Source organism: Hemicordylus capensis, chromosome 5 (assembly GCF_027244095.1).
Source record: "Hemicordylus capensis ecotype Gifberg chromosome 5, rHemCap1.1.pri, whole genome shotgun sequence".
Classification (NCBI taxonomy): domain Eukaryota; kingdom Metazoa; phylum Chordata; class Lepidosauria; order Squamata; family Cordylidae; genus Hemicordylus; species Hemicordylus capensis.
This window is the reverse complement of record NC_069661.1, coordinates 202,462,709-202,475,037: the sequence shown is the minus strand read 5'-3', so window position 1 is coordinate 202,475,037 and position 12,329 is coordinate 202,462,709. Positions and strand designations below refer to the sequence as shown.

At 45.7% G+C, this 12,329-nt stretch overlaps 1 protein-coding gene across 18 annotated transcripts in view; it reads left to right on the top strand.

Moving 5' to 3' along the window:
* Positions 1-12,329, top strand: part of ATP2B1 (ATPase plasma membrane Ca2+ transporting 1) — a 98,377-nt gene that overhangs the window by 64,277 nt on the left and 21,771 nt on the right. For all 18 annotated transcript variants that reach the window (XM_053251476.1, XM_053251462.1, XM_053251468.1 and 15 more), the window contains 2 exons: positions 8,081-8,224; positions 9,664-9,702. In XM_053251476.1, the coding sequence (XP_053107451.1) occupies positions 8,081-8,224; positions 9,664-9,702 (183 nt within the window). The remainder of the gene's footprint in view (positions 1-8,080; positions 8,225-9,663; positions 9,703-12,329) is intronic.

Genomic DNA, 12,329 nt, shown 5'->3' with positions numbered 1-12,329 from the left:
TGGCTGCCACGGTCGCCATTTTGGACCTGCCTACCAATGGTACCATTCAGCCACCCAAAAAGAAGTTGAAACATTGTGGGGAGAAAGTGTAACCTTCAAAAAAGCGCAACAAGTCCATACATTCAAAGGAAGAGAGCTTTCGCCTTAGTGAGCGACTGCGCATCAAAGAGGCGTGTAAATCTACGAAACCTGGCGCTTCTGGATACAAACTGAGCCACAGGGCAGACCTATACCCTTTGGGCGACTCAATACCATCTTTGCTCTCCCTCTTGAAGGGCCCAGTGATTGAGGGGGAACTGGCTGGTCTGTGCATTCCCTCCACACTGAATGAAGAAACTTGGGCTCCCAGTTCTCAACTTCCTGCGCTCCCAGCACAAGTTGAGCCCATCTGTCCCCTAATGCTGGATGGACTTCTGAAGGATACTACACCAACTGAACCGCTGGCGAGGCCAACTCCTGTAAGTCAGCCAAAAACCCCTCCTCTCACTCTGGTCCCTCTGTTTACTCCCAAAGTTTTGACCTCTAAAGAGAGTTGTTTAAGCGGGAATGCTTGGTGCCCAGAGAGACCGCTTCTCTCCTGGGTCCAGCCCCACCTGTGGCTCCAGCCCCGAGCTCAGACCCAGTTCTCCTGCCACCTGAGCAAGCCCCCGGGCCAATCCCAACTATTCCACCTAGAGCACCCAAGCAAGTTACCAGACGTGGCAGAGCATGCTTGTTCTCACTGGATTCCAGCTCCTGCAAGTGGGCTATCCTGATGTCTGAGCGGGGCCATTTCACTCCTTGGGCGCTGGCTCCTAGGCGTAAAAGGAAAGCATGCCATTCTTCCTCTTCAAAGGATTTCTAGCCACCCAAGTAACCTCGCAACCAACCTCCTCGCCCAATTCCTGCTCTTCCTCTGCCTCCTTCTGACAAGTCGCTATCTTCTCAGCCTCCTCCTAGCCGAGCCCATTGCTCCCACAACTCCTGCCCTCCCACCAACCACCCCCTCCCTGCTTATCCAGCCTTACCTCCTACCCCCACTGCTCTACCACCCCAGCCACCCCCCCCCCCCACCCCCCATTGGTCCTAACCAGGCCTGTTGTGCCTGACTCAGATTCCGAGTCCTCTTGTTTGCCTTCAGGGGAGTAATTAGATCTGGAAGATCTTAATGAGGAAGGTGAGTTAGCTGAGGAGGAGGTGGCCCCTCAAATTCCTATCTCCTCTAGACTGTTTCCACAGCCAATTTTGATATTCTGCTTTCCAAAGCAAAGAGAATCATCAATGATGTTGCTCTTTCTGAGTCTACAGAAGCCTCTTCTGCTCCAGATTAGAATGTTTTCCCCATAGACTCAACTCCTTCGACCAAGTTTCATTCCCCTTCCCTGTTTCACAAAGTTGTGTGCCAAATGGGGGCGTCCTGCATTACCTAAGCCTGTAGGTAATATCGCTAGGAAACACTATTACCTTCCACAGGGTGTCATGACCCTGTTTTCTGTACAACAGCCACCCGCCTGTGGCACAAATGGTGTCTGGGTCCATTAATACAGAAGGCCAAGAGCAGTTAAAAAAACCAGGAAGACAGGAAGTGTGACTTACTCTTGGAAAAGGTGCACAAAGCCAAGGCCACCAACATTAGAACTGCCACCACAAATTCTATTTTCACACACACCTCTGGGCAAAAGAACCCGTTGTGCTTGTCTCCCCTGAGAATGCTAAGCTGTGCCAAAGCATTAACAAAATGGCCAAAGCCAGCAGCCCTCATGACTGATTCCAGCTTGGATTGCATTTGACAGACATCTAGGGCGTTTGCCCTAGTAGTAGTACGCAGCTCGCTCTCACTTAATCTCCCTTCTCAGGCACCAATCTCTTCAGCCCTGCTCTCAACCCTATCCTGGTAGAGACTAGGGAGAAGAAGAAAACCATGCCTTCTAACTATAAGGACTTCTGCAGGTCCTTTCATACCTCCAATCATTCCTTTAGGTCCAACAGACAGTTTCAAGGAGGCTCTTCCACACACTTCAGAGAACAACATCCCCAGTCTTCCAGAATTTTGGCAGACCTCAGTGGCACCAGAGATACCGGGGCAACACCAAAGGATCATTGTCCTGGCATTTGTCTTCCAATCCTTCCACAGCAAGGAAACAATGACTCCATACCAGTGGGCAGTAGACTACTAGAGTTTGCTACAACCTGGATGTCCACATCACAGGACAAGTGAGTTCTTGACACAGTCTCCAATGGATAGTCCCTCAACCTCACATCCACCCCACCCCACCCCACCACTGTCTGATTTCTCCTCACTCCAACAGTCCAATCAAACATCTTCGGATGACCCAAGGCATTCATAATCTCCTCCAGATTCAGGAGATACAAGTGCCCTCAGAGCAAGAATATCTAGACGTCTACTCACTCCTGTTCTTGTTTCAAAGAAGTATGGCACCTGGAGAGCTGTTCTGGACCTGAAATGTCTCAATTGCTTCATTCAGAATAAAAAATTCAGGATGGAGTCTCTCCACCCCATCAAAGAGGCCATCCAACCAAACGATTACCTGGCTTCAGTGGACCTCTCGGAGGCTTACCTCCATGTGCCCATCAGGCATGAACAGACGAAATTCCTCTGCATCTCCTACAATGACCACTTCTGGTATCAGGCCCTGCCATTCTGCGTCTGGTCAGCCCCCAGAGCTTTTCACAAAAGTCATGGTGGCGGTCATTGCACACTTGCACCTGCAAGGGGTGCACATTCACCTTTCCCTAGATGATGTACTGATCAGGGCACCATCCTAAGGTCAAGCGAGAAGGGACATCCAGCACACTCTACAGTGCCTCAAGGACCACGGCTTGGTAGTGAACATGGAAGAGATCTCAGGCCCTCACGTTCACTTCAGCACCTGGGGGCCCTCTTCAACACAGCTCAGGACACCATTTCCCTTGCACAAGAAGGGAGGAACAAGATTGCCTCTCAGCTGCACCCCCTTCTATGCTGCAGTTCAGTGAACCTTATGGACCTCTCTCAAGTGTTAGGCTCCATAATAGTGTGCATAGAGTACACCCCATGGTCCAAATGGAACTCCAACCCCTTACAGTGCTTACTCTTCCCTTTTCAGAACCTGATCATGGAGTAGTCCCACATTGAGATTCCCTTATCTGCCGCAACCTGACTGTCTTTCCACTGGTGGCTATCCCTGGCTCTACTCAAAGGTCTCCCCTTGTCGCAACCTGCCAGGATTGTGGTCACAACAGATGCCAGCTTACATGGCTTCTTCTCCAGATTCCAGTCGCCCCAAGCAGAAGCGATGGATGCCTTATCAGCCCTGTGGCCACAGACCCTACTATATGCCTTCCCTCCCACAGTGATAATCACAAAGGTCCTTAGGAAGATGGCCAAGGAATGGGCAGAATTAATTCTGATAGCCCCTCATTGATCAAGGAGGTTTTATGACCTAATAGACTTCTCGATTCTTCCACCATGGCAACTCTTTCTTTGCCATGACCTTCTCAGCCAGAGCCCTCTTTTACATCCAGATCCTGAGTGACTATGCCTCTTTGCTTGGAAATAGAGCTTGCAAAGTTAGCCTCACGAGGCTATTCCATCTCCCTGCAGAACACCATCCTGGTTTCCTGCAGACCATCCACCAACAGGATTTATCAGGCGATCTGGAAGGAGTTTGTCATTTGGTCACATACCAACTGTAAAGATCCCTTACTTGCTGCAGTTCCAGAAGTCCTTGCCTTCAGGCTGGGCTGGACCTTCGTCTCCGTCCTAACACCCTAAAAACATCAGGACTTGGCTTTGGCGTCGGTTCTCAACATCTCTAACAATGAAACTGGCCATGCCTTCCTTCACCCCCATATCACCAGGTTCCTCAGAGGGGCTACCAATTTGGCTCCTCCTCCCATTCAACGTTCCCCCTCTTGGAATCTCAACAAGGTTTTGAATGCTCTGACCCGCTCCCCATTTGAACCTATCTCCTCCATTCCGCTCAGAATTTTATCCTTAAAATTTCTTTTTGTTATAGCTGTCACTTTGGCTCACAGTCTTCAAACTTGGGGCCCTATCCACCCACAAAGAACTCTGCCTCTTCCAGCCCGACTCTATTGTCTTTACTCGACCCAACCTTCATCCCTAAGGTCAATTCCTCCTTTCATCATTACCAAGATATTGTTCTCCCTTACTTCTGCCCTTCCCCGTCCCACTCCAAAGAGAAAGCCTGGCACAAGCTCGATGTCCGCCTCATGTTACATACTTACTTCAAGCGCATAAAGCACATTTGCCAAGTCCAACTTGCTGTTTGTGTCCTTTCATGTGCCGTTTGGGCAACAAGGTAACCTTAGCACAGTGGATCAAATCCTGTATAATCCTCACCTATGAGTCTCTCCACTTTCCCCTAGCTTGGGGTATCATAGCACACTCCACCAGGAGTGCAGTCCCCTTGGCAGCTTTTGCGGCGCACACACCGCTCCCAGATATATGCAAGGTGGCCACATGGTCTTCCATTACACCCTTATTTGTCACAAAATTTCCTCCTTTTCTATGCCTCAGGCCACCTTCAGCCACTGGGTACTTCAACAAGTAGTCTGATGTATCCTTCCCTCCCAAACTGACCTGCTCACCGCTTGGTCAGGTCTCTGTCTGATGAGTTCCAGCACGGGGTGGGGGAAGGAACATTGGCTTGCTGTGAAGGGTTCTTCTTCCCTGTGTCTGGAGCTCATCAGGCCCACCTGGCTGTACATAGTTCAGCTCCTCTTTTCATGGGTGGGTGCCCCCATTACCGAGGGATAAGCAGCTCTTGGGGTTTACAGTTGTAGGCTGTTCTTGGTCTCCTGCTCCTTTTTGTCTTTTCCCGACCATTGTTTTTCCAGTCTAATGTTGCTGATTTTTCCTTGAGTTTTTTCTCTTTTACCTAGTTGTATAATTGACGGCTCTTTTCACTGAGTTTCACCCAGGAACCTGGGCTAGGGTGCCTCTGGCAACAGGAAATTAGCCTCACGTGATCCAATCCTGTCTCGCGCATGCTCAATACATAACCCTATCTGATGAGCTTCAGCCACAGGGGAAAAGAACCCTTCACAGTAAGCCAATGTTACTTTCTCTGGGCTCCCTCAATGCATGCTAAATTCTTAGTCATGGTTGGCTAGCTAATGAGGCTTGGTGTAGTGACTGCCTTCATTGTTAGCTTGCCTGGCAGCCCTGGTGCATGCCACCCTTATCCTCCTTGCCCGAGAATCCCTCTTCAAAAGGCAGAGGGTGGCACAGAAGGTAGGCAGTGTCTTTGGCCATCCAAAGCCATTCAAGCTGGTGGCCATCATATCCCATGGCAAAGAGTTCCACAGGGCTGCTCCATTTCCCTACCATCTGCTTTTTAATAACACAGGGCATGTCAAGGAGCAAAGGAAGCGTGTGTGGAGGGGAAATTGTGAAGCATGCTTTGCTGAAGTTACCAAGCTGTTTAAAGTACGTGGGGGGTGGGCAGGGGGGTAGAGACTTGGCCTTCAAATGATCACTCAGACACTGGTTACCCAGGAAGCCGTGACAACGAGATATGGATTTGGCATTGTCATAGTCACTTTGCTGGAAAGCTTGGTTGGGTCTAATCATATGTCATACTATCTAGAAATACTGTGCCCATAGTGCAGGATATGTACACATGCACATCATATGGGAATGAGTGCATGCATTTCTATCAGCTTGCATCTCATCAGATTACCCATATTTGATGATATGGATCAATGCTTTAGAAGTGGATAAGCTTTAAGAAGTGGTTAGTGGAGAGGGTAGACAGAGAAATTTTTCTTCCTCTCTCACAACACTAGAACCAGGGGTCACCCCATTAAACTGAAGGTCGGGAAACTTAGGACTGACAAGAAGTACTTTTTCACACAGTGCATAATTAATCTATGGAATTCCTTGTCATGGGATGTGGTGATGGCCACCAGCTTAGATGGCTTTAAAAGGGGCTTAGACAGGTTCATGGTGGACAGGTCTATCAATGGCTACTAGTCTGGTGGCTGTGAGCCATCTCCATCCTCAGAGGCACGATGCCTCTCAATACCAGTTGCAGTGGAGCAACAGCAGGAGAGAGGGCATGGCCTCACCTCTTGCCTGTGGGCTTCCCGGAGGCATCTGGTGGGCCACTGTGTGGAAGAAGATGCTGGACTAGATGAGCCTTGGGCCTGATCCAGCAAGGCTGTTCTTATGTTCTAAGTGTGTGTTAGATGCTAGTTCCACAATGCCACCAACTGCAAACCTGACTGATCACAAAATGCTAGATTTCCTCACCCAGCAGCTAATTTTCAGTCCTGAGTTGTCCTCTGTACTCTTGCATTAGCTTTCAGTCTACTTGCAGGTATGCAGACCCAACTGCATTTTAATAAGTCATAACCATCTAAACTTGCAAAGCTGATACTCTGAACTAGCACTAAGGATTAGATATGACATTCTCTTGGGCATCCCCTTCTGGGCATTGTTGGACACCACACCCTATGCATTTGACAGGTCTAGTTGCCAATCGAGCCCTGGGTGACTTCAAAAAAGGTGGTGATCTGTGCCACCAACTCTGAGATGCTTTTGCGAGGAACACCTGGATGCCGAAAGTACAAACAACAAATTGTAATACTTGGACTAACTTTTGCCAGTCCTCAAACCTGAAAGATTTTATCAGCACTGCGCCCCAAGCCCATCTCTGCATAAACAGGAGTTGCTAGTGCAGATAGTCATGTGCAAGTTTAGAAAGTAAACTAACCGAGGTGTTGAATCAGCTGTATGCTGCAAGTTACCAGTTCACCAGCGTTTTTCTATAAAAAGACAAGACTGGAGATGAGGTGGAAACTGGCTGACTTACATACTATCCCAAAAGTATTGGTAGTTATGCATGCATCTTAGTTTGAAAAAGCTGTTCTGCCTGTCTTCTGCTTAACTCATTTAAAATGTATCTGATCTGGAGCTGTCTGCCCTCTTGTGGTGTTTGCCTGTATATGAAATGGAACTGTCTTATTGCAATAGTGAAGAAGAGGTGACCTAGGTCATTTTACTAGTCCACTATTCTGGTGACCTATCTTGTCTGGTAACTGTACTTGTATGACTTTAAGCTCCTGTTCTGATAAGGTACTGTAAAAGACCTGATTAGTATGAGGAAGCCATGGGAAAGACACTTAATGTGCTAGCTTCCAAGTCACCAGCATGTGCCACCATGTCACAAATTCAACTTTTGGAACCTATAGGATATATTCAGACTACAAAATTCAAATCTCATTTGGCCAAGATGCTCACTGGGCTGTTGTGGACCAGTTACCTATCTTGGGGCCAGTGCTGTAATCGTATAGAGCTTATATACCAGAAAAAGGCCTATTTGGAGGAAAAGCTATAGGGTGGAGGCTGCAGCAAACTGAGGGCTGAACTACATTGTACGTTATTAATAGTTGGGCCCTGCAGGCTTGTGTAAGTAGCAACTTTGGGATGTCTGATCAAGATTGGGACCATGGTGTACAGAGAAGGGAATATTTAACCTTTTATCATGATGGTACCAATGAAAAATGTGTGTCTGATGCTATTAGCCCTGAGAGGGAAGCTGCCAAAGTATGTGTAAACTGTCTGAAGTGGCAGGAGTGGGAGTATTTATTGATGCTCCTTAAATTGATCCCCCATTTCAATGGTACTGTTTGGCAGCAAATTTGCCTGTCTTTTCTAATTGATCCTCGCTCTAAGCTACCTCATACGATAGGCTCAAATTAGAAATAACCCATGTATTCTCCTCTGAGCACCATAGAAGAAGATGCAGTGTGAGGAGAGAACACTTTTTCAGGCATTTACCAATGTGTGCTGGAAGCTGAATCTTGCACATCATCCACACAAAGGCTAGCCTCTAATTGGAAGTTGGCTGTTGAGGATTTAAGTAGCTTCCCGCGTGTGAATTGTGTGGTATTGGTTATTCTAAAACATTTACCACTCTTTCTCTGAAGAGCCTTTATTGACAGCTAATTGTGCATGGGTTTTTTTTAAAAAAAAATCCTGTCTGCTTTAATCTTACATTCCTGTGCTATTGCATAACATTCCAAAAGATTCAACAGGCTTCATTCACAGATGTTAACTTCTACATTTCAGGTACTCATGTAATGGAAGGATCAGGAAGGATGGTTGTTACTGCTGTAGGTGTGAACTCACAAACTGGAATTATATTTACCTTGCTTGGTGCTGGAAGTGATGATGAGGAAGAGAAGAAGGAAAAGGAGAAAAAGGACAAGAAAAGTAAGCAAAATGTTTAAATACCTGAAAATACTTTGGTGGTCCTCTTTTATGGGTCACAGTGAATCTAGATTTTATATAGAACACTTCTGTGTTAAGACAGGTACAAAAATGACTATAAAGAACTAAAACTGCATTCTCTAAACTCTTTTAAAGTTAACCATTCAGATGAGATGAAACTGACAATTTGCTAACCACTTCTAATACAATCTGTTTTGGCTCATGGCCTCTCAACACAATATCACTGAGAGAGGATGTGTTGAGGTTGGTTTTGTGGTGTGTTGTGTATTTTGGGCATTATGTTGAACTCTACAGAATATAGCATGAATGAGCAGTCTAAAGTAAGTGAACAATAAACCTGAATGATGTGCATGATATCTGAAGAAGGCATATGCTGCCTTCTCTGGACTGTTTCTCCTTTCATGATGTGTGTTGCCTTCAGGATGTCTCTTCTTTACTCCCTCCCCATTTTGTCAGACTGAGAAATACATGTGATAACATGTATTGTCCTAGTGGTCAAACAACTTGGGAACACTTCTTGGGTGAAGATCAATTTTATTTTCAATAGTGTTGTACTATAAAGTCAAGTGCAACTAATAAACCACTTTTCAACAAAAGATTTCAAAGTGGTTTACACAGTGAAAGTGGTTCTGGTTCCATAAGAGTGTATGTGTCAGCCACTACTTTAAAAGGTGCCTCTTTTCCCAGTTAGTAGGTATACTGCTATGGAGAAACTTAACATGTGAACTAATATTAATCGCTTAAATTAATCGCAGTTGCAAATAGTTGTCAACTTGATTTCCAGACTTGAAGCATCTGACTGAGCCTGATACAGTTCCTTCTGTTTAGTGCAATTCAATGTGCAGTTTGCAGAGGATCCAGACATGTAATATTTGTTTTTTCAGATAATTCCAAAATAAAAACATATACTAATTGGTTAACATAACAAGTGTCCATAGGACTGCAACTTCAGTGTGTGTAATGGTTGTACTCCATTTTACTTAATAGATGTGTGCAAAGCACTTAACATGTATCATTTTGATGTAATCCTTACAATAACCCTGCAAGGGAAGTAAGAACTCACCTCCTACTGAACTGGGAAGCTGTTCAACAGTCAATCAATCCTTCATACAGACCAGTACAGGAAGCTGAAGCAAAGAATGGCTTGCCTAAGGGGAAACACACACACCAGAAACTTAACTTTAATTTACACTTTTAATACATAGAGATCCTAGAGATCAGTGTTCACTCTAACAGGGATTACCAGATGTTGTTGACCACAACTCCCAGAATCCCCAGCTACAGTGGCTTTTGCTTGGAGATTATGGGAGTTATAGTCAACATCTGGCAATCGCTATTAGAGGAAACACTGCTAGAGATGGTTACTTGTAAAAAACTATGGCAACTTTGACATTGTCTAATTAGACCTCATCTGTTTATAGGTAAAAAACAAGATGGTGCTATTGAAAATCGTAACAAAGGTAATGAATGCTTTTCTGGTTTATTAATTGAGGTTACTGAATTGCTTGTTTAGTTGGATTGATTTATTACGGCATTTGAAGCAGATACAGGTTCTGTCCAAATGCTAACCACATTTTTGTTATAATATTGTATATAAAGCTGACTTAGTGTCTGGTGTTAGGAAGCTTCTGAAATGGATGTACATCACCAGAACACATACCTTTTAACCTTGGCTAAGATATGGAGAGACTTATAGAATTGTGCTCTTGCCATCCTTTAGGGAGTAAATCTCCCATTATATCCCCTTTTGGGGAGTAAATCTCCCACCAACTTTGCTACAGTTAAAACATTTAACAATTAAATCTATCCAGTAATTGTTTGATTTAGAGGCAAAACTAGGGCTCCAAGTTTCTGGTGATACACAGGTGGCAGGTGAACAGATAATGGTATCACATGCCCCACTCAAATTTTTTAATGTTTTCACCTGTCAGAAGTCCAAAAAGTGAGTATATTGCAGGGCTGCACAACTTCGGCCCTCGAGCTGCTTTGGACTACAACTCGCATCATCACCAGCCAGTGGCAAATGGTAAGGAATGATGGGAGTTGGAGGCCACCATCTGCAGGAGGGCCGAAGCTGTGCAGCCCTGGTCTATCCCAATGTTCTGTGATGGCATAACGGTTAATACTAACATGGTGTAGCTTTGAAAATGGCAGCTCAGTGCTTGAGGAGGAGTCATCCTCCTGCCTCATGCCATGACACTGTGCTTCTACTCTGCCCAAGCTCTGTATTATTGGTGATCAGGCACAGCAAAATGCAGTGTACACTTTGGCAGTAGACCCGTGTTTATCATAATGTGGTGTTATTGATTGATTGCCGTCAAGTTGGTGTAGACTCTTAGCGACCCCATAGATTCTCTTCAGGATGATCTGTCTTCAGGCTTTTAAGGTCTCTCAGTGGTGCCTGCACTGCTGTCGTAATCGAGTCCATCCACCTTGCTGCTGCTCATCCTCTTCGTCTTTTTCCTTCAACTTTCCCCAGCATTATGGGCTTCTCAAGGGAGCTGGATTTCCGCATAATGTGTCCAAAGTATGATAGTTTGAGCCTGGTCATTTGTGCCTCGAGGGAGAATTCTGGATTGACTTGTTCTAGGATCCATTTGTTTGCTTTCCTGGCCTTCCGTGGTATCCTCAAAAGTCTTCTCCAGCACCAAAGTTCAAAAGCGTCAATGCTTTTTCTATCTTGCTGCTTCGAAGTCCAGCTTTTGCATCCATAGAGTGACATGGGGAAAACCATTGTCCAAACAATTCTAATCTTTCTAGGTGTAGGATACGTCACGGCACCTAAATATCCTTTCCAAGGCCTTGATAGCAACCCTACCAAGTTCTAGTCTGTGGTGTATTATAACATATAAAGCACTAAACAGCTCGGGCCTGGGGGATTTAAGAGAGCAGATTCTTCACTATGAGCCCCATTGCCTATTGAGATCATCTGGAGAGGTTCATCTGCAGTTGCCACGGGCTTGTCTGGTGGCTACACAAGGATGGGCCTTCTGTTGCCACTCCGAGACTCTGGAATGTGCTTCCTGCTGAAATAAGAGCCTCCCCATCTCTGGCAACTTTAAAAAGTCCTTAAAGAAACGTTTATTCACCCAAACTTTTATCTAGAATTGTGTTAAGGTTTTAATTCCTGTTTTAATTTAATTTAATTTGATGTTGATGTAAGCCACCCAGAGATGGAAGTTTGGGGCAGAGTACAAATATAATAAATAGATGAAATAAATGCCCCCCACCCCCAGTTAAGTCATGTAGGATCTGGATGCGAGGAATTACTTTGCATCCAAGTTCCACATACTTTGTTTTGGCTCTATCACCAGCCATTAACTTTTAGTTGCTACTGATGCCCTTTAACTTCAAAGTCCATCATGAACTATACAGAACTTGATGGAAAAGATGGGTACCTGGTATCTACTATCTGGGATACCTTTGAGCTTGTTGAAGCTGATGGTGTGGACAGGATTCTCGCCAACGTGGGCACAGTGACCACCAGCCTGGACTCTTGTTGTTTCTGGCTCGTTAGGGCTGCAAGGAGGAATATTCTGTCCTGGCTTTGGGAGATGGTTAATTCCTCTCTCCGGGAGGGGTTTGTTCCATCAGCCCTTAAAGAAGACTTCTGAAGAAGTCTTCTCTCGACCCTGATAATCAGGATAACTATCGTCCTATCTTCCTTTTCTTGGTAAGATTCTGGAGAAGGTGGTTTGTGCTCAGTTGATGAGAGTCCTGGAGGAAACTGATTTCCTGGATCCTTGCCCAGGTTTTAGGCTGCAGCACAGCACTGAAATGCATTCTTCGACCTGTTGGATGACCTGTATCATAACCTTGATGTGGGAAGCACACCTCTCTTGGTTCTTCTTGATCTCCCAGCAGCCTTCGATACCATCAACCATGCTATCATTCTGGAGTGCTTAAGTGGCCTGGGCATTGGGGGCACTGCTCTTCAGTGGTTCTGATCCAATCTCACTGGGCGATGCCGGTTGGTGTCAGCCCCTTTCTTGTGGGGATCCACAGGGCTCAGTCCTTGCTCCCGTTCTCTTTAACATCTACATGAAGCTGCTGGGTCTGGTCGTCCGTTGGTCTGGGGTAATTTTCA